Source organism: Archocentrus centrarchus, chromosome 7 (assembly GCF_007364275.1).
Source record: "Archocentrus centrarchus isolate MPI-CPG fArcCen1 chromosome 7, fArcCen1, whole genome shotgun sequence".
Lineage (NCBI taxonomy): Eukaryota > Metazoa > Chordata > Actinopteri > Cichliformes > Cichlidae > Archocentrus > Archocentrus centrarchus.
The window spans coordinates 27072405-27087922 of NC_044352.1; the positions used below are offsets into that span (position 1 = coordinate 27072405).

Consider the following 15518-nt stretch of genomic DNA (forward strand, 5'->3'; position numbering starts at 1 on the left):
ATACTCCATCATCTTCTTTCCTTCTCAATCCCCTTTCAGTGACTTTAGCGATAAAGGTACTGGCTCTGCCCCGAAAACGGATGAAAAGCTGTCTACAGCAGAAATGGACATTCTTTCTTGGGACCTCATCAGCTTTCCATAATAATATTATTCTGTATCTTTGGAAAAGAAAAACTCAAATATGATTCATTTGCTTTTGTTTGGGTTTTTTTTTTTTTTTTGTTTAAAACAATTGCAAATGTTTTATTATTCTGATTCTTTAAATATCATAGTAGCATAAATATACATATTAATGATAGATTTGCCAGTTTTTACCTGTGCCCTTCTAAACCAGGACTGTACTGCTATACCCAAGGTATCAGAGTTTTATGTTTCTAAAGCTGGTACGTACAGAAACAAAACAAACAAACAGCTTCTGTGTGGCTCACATTCAGCAATTTTTCCAGACGGCTGGATTTTGGGTAGCTTGTCTTATAACTGCAGTGCTGCATCATCATATTCTGATGCCTGGTAAGGAGTGCATAGACTTCTGCTCATAGACTGGGCTTTTGCATACGTATCCACAGTCATTGTATTAACAAATACCATTAACCATCATCAGCCCTTCATAGGTAGTGATTTTTGACATCATTGGATCACTTGAGTACCTATTATGTAAGAATTCCTTGTGCCTTACTTTTTTTTTTTTTTTTTTTTTTTTAGATTGTGCAACTTGGTTGTACTTTTGTTTAGACTGTGGAAATAAAAAAAACATCCAGAGCTGGGAGTGAGCCAACTCCTTTGCATGGGTAAAAAAGAAATGTACATATCTGATGATTCAAACACAACATTGTGCCTTCTACAGGCAGACAGAGCAGACAAAAGGGTATCCATAAATAGGATAGGAGGAGTTGCAGAGAATATTTTGCCAGGACTCACACTGTGGAAGAGACGAAATGACACAAAGGTAATCCTGTAAAACCCCATCTGCAGGGGGGTTACTTGTCGGAGTGAGTGCTTGCAAGCATTAAAGATCTTTAACCATACTGCAGCGGTGTTTGCGTCAAACTCATTTTTAACCTTGCATGTGGGGGAACATACACTGTAGTGTGGTTTCGGCTTTTTCTGACTTGTATTTTTTTAATAATCCAGTTTGTTTTTGTATGGCCGTGTTTTTCTGTAAGAGGTTCAAAATTGGTGATAAAATGACAAAATTAAAAAAAAAACAAAGAATGACAAGATGGTACATGTAGTTTTTTTTTTTTTCTTCAAGGCAAGATGGTAGAATTTAACATGAATAGCAAAGCAAGTCAAAAAGTGTATTTGTGTTAGGTTAAAGTCATGAGTTTTATCGGCCCATTTATTTTAATAACAGCTTGAACCCTGATATAGATTCATTGAATGTTTGTAAAACACTGCAGCACTCTTTTTATGGATCTGAGTTTTTTTTTGTGATCTCAAAGTGTCTCATCTTTTTTTTCGATCATATATTTTCTATGAATTGTTCGAGGCTGAACACATAGCCCTCAGCAGGCTCCATGCTGCAAAAATAATAAATTGTTTAATAGTTTTTGTTGCTGTCTCTTGCTGATCTCCAGTTGCAAAATGATGGATCTAATGCTTCCCGTATTTCTTCTAAGTAATCTGCTTGTCTGAAGATGCTTTCAGACAGCAATCACCACTGTGTTTGGCTCCCAGAGATGGAGGTGCTATTGAAGCAGTGATTGCATGAAAAATACAAAATGCAATATATTGTATACATGAAAAGTCACCATTAAACCTCTAGGCACTGACGTCTCTCCATTCATTTAGAGTATGGTATAGATATTTAGGTGACAAATATCATGAACATTAATTTTTTGAGCCAGACAAAACTGAGCTTTGATGCTGATGTGGCCTCAAAGTTTTGTGTTTTACAGTAAAGAATCCATCCATTTTCTCCACCTTATCCAATTCAGGGTCGTGGGGGGCTGGACCCTATTCCAGCTGCCCTATACAGGGCAAGAGGTGGAGTACACCCTGGACAGGTTGCCAGTCTGTGACAGGGCTAACACAGAGAGACAGACAGACAACTATTCACACCTATGAGCAACTTAGAATCACCACTTAAGCTAACCCCATTAACTGCATGTCTTTGGACTGTGGGAGTACCCACTGAGAACCCTGGGAGAACATGAAAACTCCACACAGAAAGCCCCCGGCCAGATGGTGGATTTGAACCAAGGACGTAATCGCTGTGAGGCAGCAGTGTTAACCACCACACCACCGTGCTCTTTGTCAGTAGAGAATTTAATAAATAATTCAAGAAACTTGAACTTTATTAAAATTAGGTCCTGCTTGATTCCTGTTTTAGTTGGATAATGCAAACTGGCTTATTTATGTAATAACAAATCCTTCTAAAACCATTGTTTTACAGTCACTCAGGTTAACAAGACCAAGCCCTTAATCTAAATGAATGGAGAGACATCCGTACCTAGAGGTTTAATGGTGACTTTTCATGTATACAATTACAAGTCCAAGTTTGTTTAGTAGCTCTTAAAAGGTTTGGCTTAAATAATGAAATAAGGTTCCAAAGGCTTCTCCCCAGCTGGTAATACTTCTGCTAGCATCCGCAAATTCCCATGAAATGATGGCTTAACTGACGACTAAATCCAGAGCGCTGACATGTTCAACTTATCTGGCTTTTCCCACCAGATGACTTGAATAAAAGCTATACTAATTACACTTAACAATGCTAACATGCTTACCACAGTTGAAACTGCCGTGAACCTCAACTGTGTTCTTATGTCAGCACAACATCATGTTGGGCTCATACATTTCCGATTCCGCTGTTGACTCGCTTTTTGGGAATATCGGTGGGGCAACTGTCATCAAAAGAACATTATTCTTTGCTAATTGGATGCATAGAAGTGTATCATCTTATAATTTTCCAGGACTGTGCCTGAGCTTGACTTTGTGGCTATGCTCAGTGTCTGATGTTACAGAACTTCTAAGATTCTTCTGTCATGTCTCTTGTAGTAATTACTGCAGAGATAGCCTATCGTATGACATTAAATTGTACAGATGTTAATGATATTTTGCACAGAATTGGATTTAATGTTCCCCTTTGTTGTACCTTTTAGAATACTGTTATTCTACAGGAAGGAAATACAGAAAACTTCTATCATTTCATCAGCACTTCATTTACTACAGAATAAACTAAGACAAACAAAAATAATTCAAATATACCCCCATTATTTAAATGCTTCCATCTATCACCATCATTTTACTGTTTGTAATGTCTTATCTTTAGGTTCTTCGATGCCATTGTGTTAAAACAAGCTAGTGGAGTGAATGGAGCATCATGTATTGATTGTCACTGATGCCGTTGAAGGTGCAGCCATTAACCCTGTCAGAGTGAAAGATTGTGATGCTTTTTCAGGCTTGAAGGAAACCAACATACGCAGCGCATCAAACTCCACTTGACTCACCTTCCAAATGATCTGTGCTTTGTGTTGATGGCAGGAGTTGTGGGTCGTTGCTTGTCATTGGACGACCTCCTTGAATGATGGCAATGTCTACCTTATTGCTCATACCTTGTGCCTCATCTACGCTGCGGTGCTCTTCTGGACGAGCGTGTTTTCCAAGTTGAATTGTTGTCATTTCAGTTTCAGTCCTGGAAAATGATGCTTGCAGTGTAATGGAACATTGCACATAAGTCACCAACAGCAAAATGGAATATTGAAAAATGAAAGCGTCTGCGTGTTTGGTGTCAGGTGAATCCCTGTTTCTGGAGAAATATTAGACTCCATCGTGCCAAGGAGCTGGCTAACATTTATCCATGCAGGTTGGGGATAATGACGGGGTAAAATAGCATATCTGTCTCATTTGTATTCAAAGGAAAAGATTGCCTATTTTTCATAAAATGCATGCAAAATATTCCACATAAATTTGCTATATGTCTCTTTTTGCAGATCACAGTATCTTGAGGATTATTGAAGGAGCACATTTGGTGTGTGTGCTAAAAATCCATCCTGCGCTAGATTCTGTATTGAACCTCCTTCCAGAAAATGTCCTTGTATCTGGGGATGAGAACATTCCTGGACTGGCAGCTTCTCCAACAGGTAAACTTTTCATTACTGGGAACTTTTAGAGTAATGTGCTGCTCCTCAGAATTCGTGTCAATATGTCAGCTTGTAGGAGTACAAAACAGCAGGTCAATTAAAATGAGTGGGGATATTCATTATCTTTCTGTATTAATTTAGAAAAATATAGATATATTCTCAGATCAAAGCAAGATGAAAACTCCCTAATGAACGGAATATGTGTGAGTCTGAGTTTTGGTTTTCACATCTGGATGAATTCAAATTATTTGCCTTCAGCTTATGTGGCTGGATTGCTCTTCTCATTAAGATTATTTTAAACACATTAGATCCTAATGACTGTCATGAGGCCTGTGAGCAGGAGAAGTTACTTGCTAGTCATTCTTTTAACTAATCAGCCTACTTGAGCCTTTCACTCATTTATTAAATATATGCTTCTAGAAGCATATATGAGAAGCCCACAGAAGTATGTTGTTAATGTGGTGTCCCTTTTCCCACCCTGGAGCTTTGCTGCATGCAGTTCAGCTTTATTTGTATAGTGTCATTTCACAACAACATTCATGCTGAAGCACTCTACAACATCTTAGAAGCATAAAGTGCTAGTCACATAGGTCTAGAGGCTGGTTTGCGACCTTCTGGCATTCACTGGTTGCAAGGGAAAAATGTGTATTCCCCAACCTGAGACCAATGCAATTACAAAGGAGGTTTTTGGTGTGGCACCCTTTTTGCAACCGAGTTCACTTAGCGACTGGAGCAACCGCAAGCGACCACTCGCCAACTGGTCACTGAATACACATTTTCCCTTAGAGGCCAGAGGTTGCCAAGGGGTTTTGTTTAGGCCGGTGTGACTGAGGCCTTAACCAGTTTGGTTCAGTGAAAAGTGAAAAGTATTGTAGGAGATTTAGTATTTTATTAGTTAAATCTGCATTATCTATGCTAAAAATACTCCTGCCTGTACTTGTTGCATATTCAGTCCCTGTTCAGCACTTCACGAGTTTAGAGTTGAAGTGAACAAAGAGGTCACCTGAACATGGGATAATATGACATGGTTCAGTCAAAGCATTTAATACATCACATCTAATCTTACATTACATACATCAACAGCTTCTCGCTTGTCTCCTTCCAGCTGTCGCAATAGGAAACGGGACATTCATCATAGTTATTGGCTTTTTTTTTTTTTTACAAACTTAGTTCTATCAGAAGTTGAAATGTCTGCAGTACTTAGAAAGTGAGTTTCTAAGGGGGGATGTAATGAAGTCTGACAGTGCAGAGCTATAATCATTGGGAGTCAGTGGGAGGTATGGTAGCAGGCTAATCCTCTTCATGTTCTGGGGCTGTGAGCAGCAGAGACCTAAGCTGCCTTTTAAGACCACAGCCACTGGCTTGATATTCACACTGCATTCAGAACAGTCCAACTCTGCGCTCCTGAGACAAGAGCTGCAATGAAACGCTCAGTGGCTGCATTACTCTTGAAGAGATTACAATCACACTGGCTATTTACTCTTTGTTGTGTCTGAAAGGGGTGATTGTGGATTCAGACTTTCCTGCTTCATCTATTTGCTGAAATGCTTTCTTCATTCAGTTCTGATTCAATTAATGCCAAGTATCCAAAAGAAAACTGTTTTTGTTGGATATTTTTTGACAGAAGCATTTCAGTATGTCTTCCTCTGGTTTAAATATTCCCGTGACTGGGATTAGAAAGCTTTCCACAAAACAGTTAAGAGATGGATGTGTTAAAAAAGACTGCAGTTCCTAATCCAGTACATGAACATGTCCATGACAAAGAACTGAATAATCAATAATGCTATCACATTTAGCAGCTGTTGCATAACTTACACATAGTATCTGTATTCCCTATTCTTTCACTGTCCAGTTCAGAACCTGAATCTGCTAGCAATGTAAACACTTCTGGGAGGGTGTGAGATTTGCTGTCACAACTCTACACACACACACACACACACACACACACACACACACACACACACACACACACACACACACACACACACACACACACTATATTGCCAAAAGTAGTTGCTCATCTGTTTTCACACACGTGAACTTGAGTGACATCCCAGTCTTAATCCATAGGGTTTAATATGATGTTGGCCCGCCCTTTGCAGCTATAACAGTTTCAGCCTTACTGGGAAGGCTTTCCACATGGTTTAGGAGTGTTTTTATGGGAATTTTGGGTTGAGTTCAGGACTCTGTGCAGGCCAGTCAAGTTCTTCCACACCAAACTTGCTCATCCATGTCTTTATGGTCCTTGCTTTGTTCATTGGTGCACAGTTATGCTGGAACAGGAAGGGGCCATCCCCAAACTGTTCCCACAAAGTTGGGAGCGTGAAATTGTCCAAAATGTCTTGATATGCTGAAGCATTAAGAGTTCCTTTCACTAGAATTAAGGGGATGAGCCAAACTCCTGAAAAACAACTCCACACCATAATCCCCCCTCCACCAAACATTACACTGGCATTCAGACAAGTACCGTTCTCCTGGCAACTGCCAAACCCAGACTCGTCTATCGGATTGCCAGATGGAGAAGTGTGATTCATCACTCTAGAGAACACATCTCCACTGCTCTGGAGTCCAGTGGCGGGGTGCACCACTGCATCCAATGCTTTACATTGCACTTGGTGATGTAAGGCTTGGATGCAGCTGCTCGGCCATGGAAACCCATTCTATGAAGCTCTCTACACACTGTTCTTGAGCTAATCTGAAGGCCACATGGAGTTTGGGGGTCTGTAGCAATTGACTCTGCAGAAAGTTGGTGACCTTTGCACACTATGCACCTCAGCATCCACAGACCCCACTCTGTGATTTTACATAGCCTACCACTTTGTGGCTGAGTTGCTGTCATTCCCAATTGCTTCCACTTTGTTATAATGCCACTAACAGCTGACTGTGGAATATTTAGTTGTGAGGAAATTTCATGACTGGATTTGTTGCACAGGTGGCATCCTATCATGGCACCACGCTGGAATTCACTGAGCTCCTGAGAGTGACCCATTCTTTCACAAATGTTTTTAGAAGCAGTCTGCATGCTTAGGTGCTTGGTTTGATACACCTGTTCCATGATTTGGATGGGTGAGTGAATACATTTGGCAATATAGTGTGTGTGTGTGTGTGTGTGTGTGTGTGTGTGTGTGTGTGTGTGTGTGTGTGTGTGTGTGTGTGTTTGTGTGTGTGTGTGTGTGTGTGTGTAATATAATTGCAGCATAATTGTAGTCTCAATTATGACCTAAAAAATGCAATACAGGGTCGAAGGAACATTGTGTTAGTGTATACCAGGGATAGAATGTTAGATACTGTACCACATATATTTCCACATGATTTGAAAATTCTCAATATCTCAGAAAATGATGACTATCCATCTTCCACAAGCAGCAAAAATCTGTCTGTTAAGCTGTTAGCCAGCTTAGATTCAATTGTCTTAGACCACGTAGAAGGCTGAGATATATCAGCATGTCTTTGAGCTCTGTTTAATATGCCAGATCTTTCTGTTGCTGTCCTGGCAGTCACTATTTTCCTGACTGCTGAGCTCCTGAAAAAAAACACCCTTGCTTGGAAATGTGTTATGTTACTGGCTGATAACTGCATATTAATCACTTTTATACTTTTAAATTAACTTATTGATTTGTTGTCTTTCATGAGTTTGAAGTCCTATATATACATTTGTGGTCAGAATGGGCGTGAATGTTATGATAATTTTGTGCTTTTAATGAGTGTTTTTTTCCCAGGGTGGAATGATTGTACAGCATACATCTTTAATGACTTTAACCTCCTAAGACCCTGCATCCACATATGTCAACATTACATTTTGGCTTTGCTGCAGCTTATACTGCATTGTGTTCAGTAGTGTTTTATACTTTATTAAGCCATGTTGATTTTGTTGTGTTATGCTGTAAAATAAACCCACTGTCCCCATCTCAGGACTTTTTTTTTATTACAAAAATATGTAAGAACCATATAACAAAATACAGCTTCCTGTTCGAAGAGGAAGCTTCATTTATATACATATCAGGTCCATCTAATCATAAATATCTAGGAGAATTTAAAAATGCATCGGAAACAGGAGCTCAGGTCTCAGGAGGTTAAAAACCAAGAACTGGGTGCACAAATTTGAATTTATTTTATATTTTCTCTAATCCACACAGGGTTAAAGTTATACATGCAGGTTCAAATCTATACATACCCTCACTTGAACATTTTAATTTGTGTACTGAATGTTCTAAAATGTCTTTTAACTTGACATGTCCAAGGCCTATTAATTTCTTGTTTGTGGTCACGTTTGACTACAACTGTTAGTTTCTGATTGTGATTCTCTCTGCCAGCATAAAAAGGATTAGTTTGACAGCACTCATTGGCTTGGCCAATACTCAGAACAACGGTAAAGTCCAAGGAACTCACTGAAGCTCTAATGAGAACTGTAGAGTTACACAAGTTGGAAAGGTCTCTTGGAGCCATTTCTAAACAACTACAGATTCCAAGATCTTCAGTTCAAACAATTGTATGTAAGTACAAGTTACTGAGATGTGTAACCACTTTGCCAAGTAAGAAGATCCAAACTGTCGCCCTCAGATGAGAGGAAATTAATTTGGATTCTCAGGAACAACCCAGGAACCACTAAGTCTTAGCACTGGAAACTGCTGGGATACCAGAATCACTGTCCACGTGAGGTTTACATCTCCATGGATTGAGAGGGTGCCATCAAGAAAGAAATCCCTGCCCTAAAATTGGCACTCTCAAGCTGGACTGAACTTTGTAGCTGCCCACACGGAAAAGCCAAATACCTTCTGGAGAAAAAATTTATGGTCAGATGAGACAAAGATTGAGCTATTTTTCCACAATGACAGGAGGTATGTTTGGAGGAGTAAAGGTGAGACTTTCAACCCTAAGAACACTGTATAAACTATCAAGCATGGTGGTGGTAGCATCATGCTCTGGGGCTGTTTTGCTGACAGTGGTACTGGTACTTTGCACAAAGTGGATGGAATAATGAAGGGAGAGGACTACCTCCAAATTCTTCAACTTCATTTCAAATCAACGGTTCAAAGGTTGAAACTTAGACAGAAGAACTGGGTGCTCCAACAGGAAAATGATCCAAAACACACATAAAAACTGGTTCTGGAATGGATAAACAGGCTAACGTTTGGCTTATAGTCTTTCCAAAATCCCAACTTCAACCCTGAAAATTTGTTTACTACGCTTAAAAGCTGGGGCCTTGCCAGGAAACCAACCAATTTAAATGAACTCTGCCAATTTGGAAGAAGAGAAGAAGAGTGATCAAATATCCAGCCAGAATTATGCCAGAAGCTTGTTGATGGTTGCCAAAAGTGTCTGGTGGAAGCTTGCTAAGGGACATTTAACCAAATATTAGTGGGGGTGTATGTATATATAAGTTTGACATTGTGTGTGGATTAGAGAAAATTGAAAATAATTTAAACTTGCGCACCCAGTTCTTGTTTTTAAAAGTCATTAAAAATGTATGCTGAACAATCATTCCACCCTGGGAAAAGAACAATTCAAAGAAATCATTAAGCGCCCCAAATTACTATGACATTCATGCCCATGATGAGTATAACTGTAGGATATAATGTAGGTCTTGTAAATGTTACAGATTATTTTTAAATGTAACAAGAAATAATACAATACGGCAATTTTATGTGGTTAAATATCTTGCTCAAGGACACATTGGCAGGTGGACTGGATAGAGCTTCTGATTAGTGGACAGCCAGCTTGACATCCTGAGCTGCAGCTGCACAACTGACCGACTGACTCATTCACTGATTGTCACTCTCTTTCCTGTCAGGCACTTTGGTCTGAATCAGTTTCTATGAAAGCTGGAATTTTCAGACTGTCTTTTTCAGCTCATCAACCTTGACAGCTGTAATTCTCAGCTGACGTCAGGAGACACTGAACTTTCTAGATGTTATGAAATTCTTTTTCTTCTGTGCCTGTAAAGTACCTTACATGATGCTTCAGAAACTACTGCAAGTTAAACTGGATTAATGAGACACCAGCACATAGAACCTTAATTATCAGGAAAATACATGTAGTTTTTAATTGGTTGATTTTACTCAGGACCACTATAGATAAAAGAGGACTGATGTTTCTATCTGTAGTCATTTTATTTTGTGGCAGGGTTCTGTTCTGGGACCATGTGGGGAGAGCATATTTCTCTGACTGTCCATGTACATGCATAGGCAGAGAGTGAGGCAGCAAGACCCCAGGCACAGAACAGAGCAGGCATCAGATTTGAATTGATTAGGTGAGAAAAAGCATGAATGGAGGAGCTGAGGTGGAGCTGGATTGCAATGCAGCTTGCACATGGGCAGCAACAGTAGACTGGTTAAAGCAGCTTAAATAGCCATATGGATATTTAGAAAGATATCAGCTGAGCCATCAGCTGATGTAGGCTGACACTGAGATTAGCTGATCTTTCAGGATTGCAGCTGAGCTCAATTTTGTGGCCTAATAGAAGTAACTTGTTTTCTACTTGAATCATGTTTTGTCTTACATTTATGTGGCATCATTTTCATAAATTGTTTATAAAACTGAAAAAAAAATCCAGAATAAGTTTGTTGCTCACTCACTCACTTCTAAGATTAAACACAGAGCAGAATAAGCAGGGCTGATTATTCTACTGTGATTCTACTGTTTCAAACTATGTATTTCCATTTGACATCAGACTTTCATGTTTCTAGAACTTCTGTGAATCCATTTTCTCAGGATGATAAAAAATTCATTTTTACAAATGGGTCACAAACTATACTGAAATGTATTTCAGAACTTGTACCATGCATGCATTACACTAGATGGTGTTTTCTCCTCCGCAGTGGTACAAATGAAACTGACAATTTCTGAGCAGAAGACACATTTGACAGACCAGAGGGAAAAAAAAAATCAATTTAGGCTAGCAAGTACTTTAAATATGACTGAAGAAAATCCTGTAAATATTGAGCCATGTATATAAGTTGATGTTATGTTTACACTGTCACCAGGAGATGCTCTGCTGAGGCCTCAGATGCTCAAAACGCTGCCCTTCACTCTGAACAGACTTACCATCTCCCTTCAGCCATCTCTGGAGAAGTTTGAGAGCCAGCTGCTGCAGCTGATCAATGCTGACTGCCAGAACACAGTAAGGCCAAGCTTCCATAACAGACACAGTCTTGATAGTTTATGCAGATGACACATCAGGGATGGTAACATTGGTAACTGTTTTTCATGAAATACACAGATCCATGTCTCATCTCCTTTGAAGTCCATATTCTCATGCAGGGCTCTGCAGTTTGAACATTTGAACATTTAAATTACTTCTGCCCCCCCCCCCCCCCCCCCCCCCCCTCCCCGATATATTGGAAAGTGTCATTTTGAACTATATACACTCATAAAGCATATGGCTTTTCCTTACACCGTACTTCCTTTAATGCAAAGTATATGGTGTGCCTGCGTGTTAAAAGCAAATCACCTTACGCTTTCTTTTTACGAAGGCACATGTACAATACATACATACAATCCTGATATCATCCTTCTGACTGTTCACCAATCTCCTCATACTAAAGATGACCAGGATGGCCTTGACATACCTCTGCCAAGATTATTTTCTCTAGCCTGCTTTCCTTTATCTCTCTTTCCATTTCTTTAGTGTGCAAGCCCGAACCCTTTTACAGCTGCCACTGCAATTTAAGCCACATCACCTCCCAAACTAAATGGAGCTTATCTATTCTCTTCCCCTTTTTTCTTGTCTGTGGAAACCCAGATAGTTAACCGTATTTGACAGGTGCAGCTTTGGACTTAGCAATTATATGTACAATGACTTCGCACAGCCCCTATCTGTTCACTTCAGCCTAAGTGAGATGTGTCTCCAGTAAGGATGGGAATTGATATGACAACACTGTCACTCCAAATCTTTCTCCCTGTGCTCTTTGATACTGCTGGGCTTAATCCCCAAACTCAAACACAGGGGCCCATAGGAGTATAGATTTGATTAAGTAGAGCAAATAGTAGGAGCTGTCGTGAGTGTGCCTATGATGGACTAGCCAAAATTCTTTGAGGAGAAGGTCTTGTCACTTGATAGCTATCGTGAAACAGCTGTGAGCATTTCTTTTGGGCAGTTAATTAATTCACCTGGCATTAAAACTGCATGTCAAGATCAAGGTTAGTATAGTCAACTGAACTGAAAGTCTTGATCTTGATAAATTTGCTATAAATCTGTGAATGCAACCAGCATGAGTGTTTGTATTATTATTATTATTATTATTATTATTATTATTATTATTATTATTATTATTATTATTATTATTGTTGTTGTTGTTATTATTATTGTACAATTCTGGACTTCTTAAATCTTAAAATCCAACAAATACCATCAGTAACCAAAATTAAAACTTGAAACAAAACAAACAAACAAAAAATGTTTTTAAACCATAAAAACAAAAACAAATCAAGCTAACCCCACCCAGAAACCTAACTAAAACTAAACTTAATTGCAAACAAAAATCTAAAACTAAATGAAAATAAAAACTAATTAGCAATTAAATCTGATTTAAAATGGTGTAAAAGGTTTGCTGACTTTGTGTCAACATGTACAAAGATAAGAAGGAATCACCACAAACAGAAATTTATACATAAAAACAACCAATGGGAAAATGTGCAGACATACAGGGATGGCCACTTAGCAGCAGCATATAGAGAACATGAAGTACATAATTTCCACAGCCACTAATAAAATGTAATGCACAGTGGTAGACAGTGACTTTAGGTAGTGGTCAGATATATTCATACTGTAGCAGATCACTGTAATCAAGTTAAAAAAATAAACAAACTGTTAGAAATCAAATGTTTCGTCACCTGGAGGGAGAAATAGATGCTTATTTTGATGACTGAGTAAAAAAGTTAAATTCTGTACAAATTCAATAAAAAGTTATAGTTTTTGTCAGCACAGCATTTAAACTGTGTACAATCTGGATAGTTAAAAAGACCTGGTGTGAGCACGCAAGGGGATCCACAAAAGAGCAATATGAGGATATGAATCATTCAAACTTGTTTGCAACATTTGAAATAGAAGATTGATAAGTAGAAGACTTTATATTTCAGATATTTCCGTGGGGGTTTCTGTCCTTGGTATTCTTGTTGTAAACCTGACCAAAGGCACCAAGGTACAAATCCTACTACCAGCACAACAGTCAGCCTATGGTTATGAAAGCATAAAGGGAATATTAGTGGCGCTAAGGACCTGTAATTTCACAAGGTTTTACATTTTGGCCAGTACCTGTTGACATAATGGCATGAATGAAAGCCCCCCCTGCATGCATTTTATGCTAGTATATGCAGGTCATGCAGCCCTAAAACTCCACTTAGAATATTATTGATTGATCTGTGCAGTCAGCTGGTTAGGATTTTGGCTGGATTTGTCTTCACTAGTTTTGTATTAATAAAACATATTGCAGTAAAAATTGGAAAAAGACTGACTTTCCCCCCATTTTTTAAAATAGCCCTATTCCCTTTAGCACTTTGATCATTAGGTATTTCTAGGTAATTCAGTCCTTTTCATTTTTTTGTCCTTTTTCCTTGTTTCTAAGGATCATTGGTCTATTGAAACCAGTTTTGCTGCTTGCATATAGTTTGAAATATTTTCTGTGTGTGCTGATGTATATCAAAAACTCCTCTTTACCTTAGTGTAAATATGGGAAAGTAGACTACAACTTTTACTCAGTGAGCAACGTGACATGTTAGCATGAATAATTTCCTCATTTTGGCATTCACACTTTTTTTCCCTTCCTTGGTGAGATGTTCTTTGCAGATCCTCATAACCAGCCTATGTTGCGTAGATGAGTTAAATGTTCCAGACTTTTATAACTTCGGTGATATGACGACATTCTCACGTCTGCTAGAGGTGTTAATACATGCAGAAGTCAGCTTGATTGCAGCTTTTAATTAAAGCGTGTGTGTGTGTGTGTGTGTGTGTGTGTGTGTTTGTGTGTGTGTGTGTGTGTGTGCGTGTGTGACAGAGAGAGAAAGAGGGTGAGAAAGACAGACAGACAAAGAGAAAGGGTGTGTGTGATCTGTGTGTGACCTTTTAAAGTGTGACTCCAGCTGGATTGTCATCAAGCTGTCTCTGAAGTGATGCTGACACCTCACCCGCCAACTCAGTTTTACCAGTGTGTGTGTGTGTGTGTGTGTGTGTGTGTGTACATATGTGTGCATGTGTGTGATTCCATGCCAGTGTGCTTAAATTGATATTGAGGCAGGAATTGAGTGGCAAAAAATGAAGAGGAATGGGGAAGCAGAAGATGAATGTACAGTACAGCATGAGATGAATCCTTTATACTGGCTGCTAGTTTGACATACCGTCGTCACATAATCTCCACATAAGTATTTCTATTTTTAGCTCAATAAACTATTCCAGTGTTGCTTCTTTATGCAGTCCACTTTCTCATATATTAAACAGCCAGTGCCCCAGTTGGTGTGCTTTTTATGTTGACTAGTGTAGCTACATTATTTATATTATATAACATTTTATTGAGGTCTAATGACTAATTTAAAATGTGGCTTTTGACCTTTCCAAACACACTCTGACCTCCAGTTTAAAAAAAAAAAAGCAAAAAATGAACACTGTTCCTCTTCAGAGATGGTTGAACTTGTCTACAAATTCCCCAAATTCGAGTGAAGCCAAAGGCTTTCACCTCCAATGACCTATAGCACCCGCTCACCTACATCTTCAATATAATCTGTTGCGCTTGATGAAAGGGCCTGAGATCTTGTCAGAATGTATGTAACATTTTAGTTTGTGATCAAAAGAGCAGAGAGAACAGAAGATGATGAAGAGGAGGAGAAGAGCAGGGGAGGACCAATGCCGCGCCGCAAGCAGAACAAAACGCCTTAGGCTGATCTAATGAACGGAGAAAGACTGTGGCAACAAAGCTCCAGGAAGTTTTCATTTGTCCTAAAAGAAGAAAATTCACTCAAAGTAGGACTGCCCCTGTGGATGTGGTACTATTTTATATATTTAAAAAAGGACAAAGTAGTGTGCACATCTCTGGAAAAAAAAAAAAAGCAGCGTCTCGTACATTGTTTTTTAAGGAAACCCAGTTTGACTGCAAGCCAGTTACCCATGTAACTGATGCAGTGCAAAAGAATGGGATTTAATGTACTTGGTGCACATGAAATATTCATGAGATGCAGGTCTTTGTCGTGATTGACAATCCAATCATTAGATGAGATAGACTGCGACTGATTATAGACCCTTTAAGTCAGACAAGACAGGAAATGCGCAGCCGTTGAATCAGGAAAGAGATTCATAAACTTTAAACATCATCAAGACACTCATTATTTATTTTTTTCCTGATGGACTACTTATAATGTGAACCTTTTAAGTGTCTATGAACATTTTTTCCAGAACAAATACAACATAAGAATGCTATACAATACAGTACAGTACAATAAAGTGCTTAA

General features: G+C 38.9%; 1 protein-coding gene across 1 annotated transcript in view; it reads left to right on the top strand.

Annotated features, from left to right (window-relative positions):
• Positions 1–15518, top strand: part of nphp4 (nephronophthisis 4) — a 171704-nt gene that overhangs the window by 36268 nt on the left and 119918 nt on the right. Inside the window, exons 5-6 of the mRNA XM_030733604.1 lie at positions 3933–4082; positions 11066–11202. Of these exons, the coding sequence (XP_030589464.1) occupies positions 3933–4082; positions 11066–11202 (287 nt within the window). The remainder of the gene's footprint in view (positions 1–3932; positions 4083–11065; positions 11203–15518) is intronic.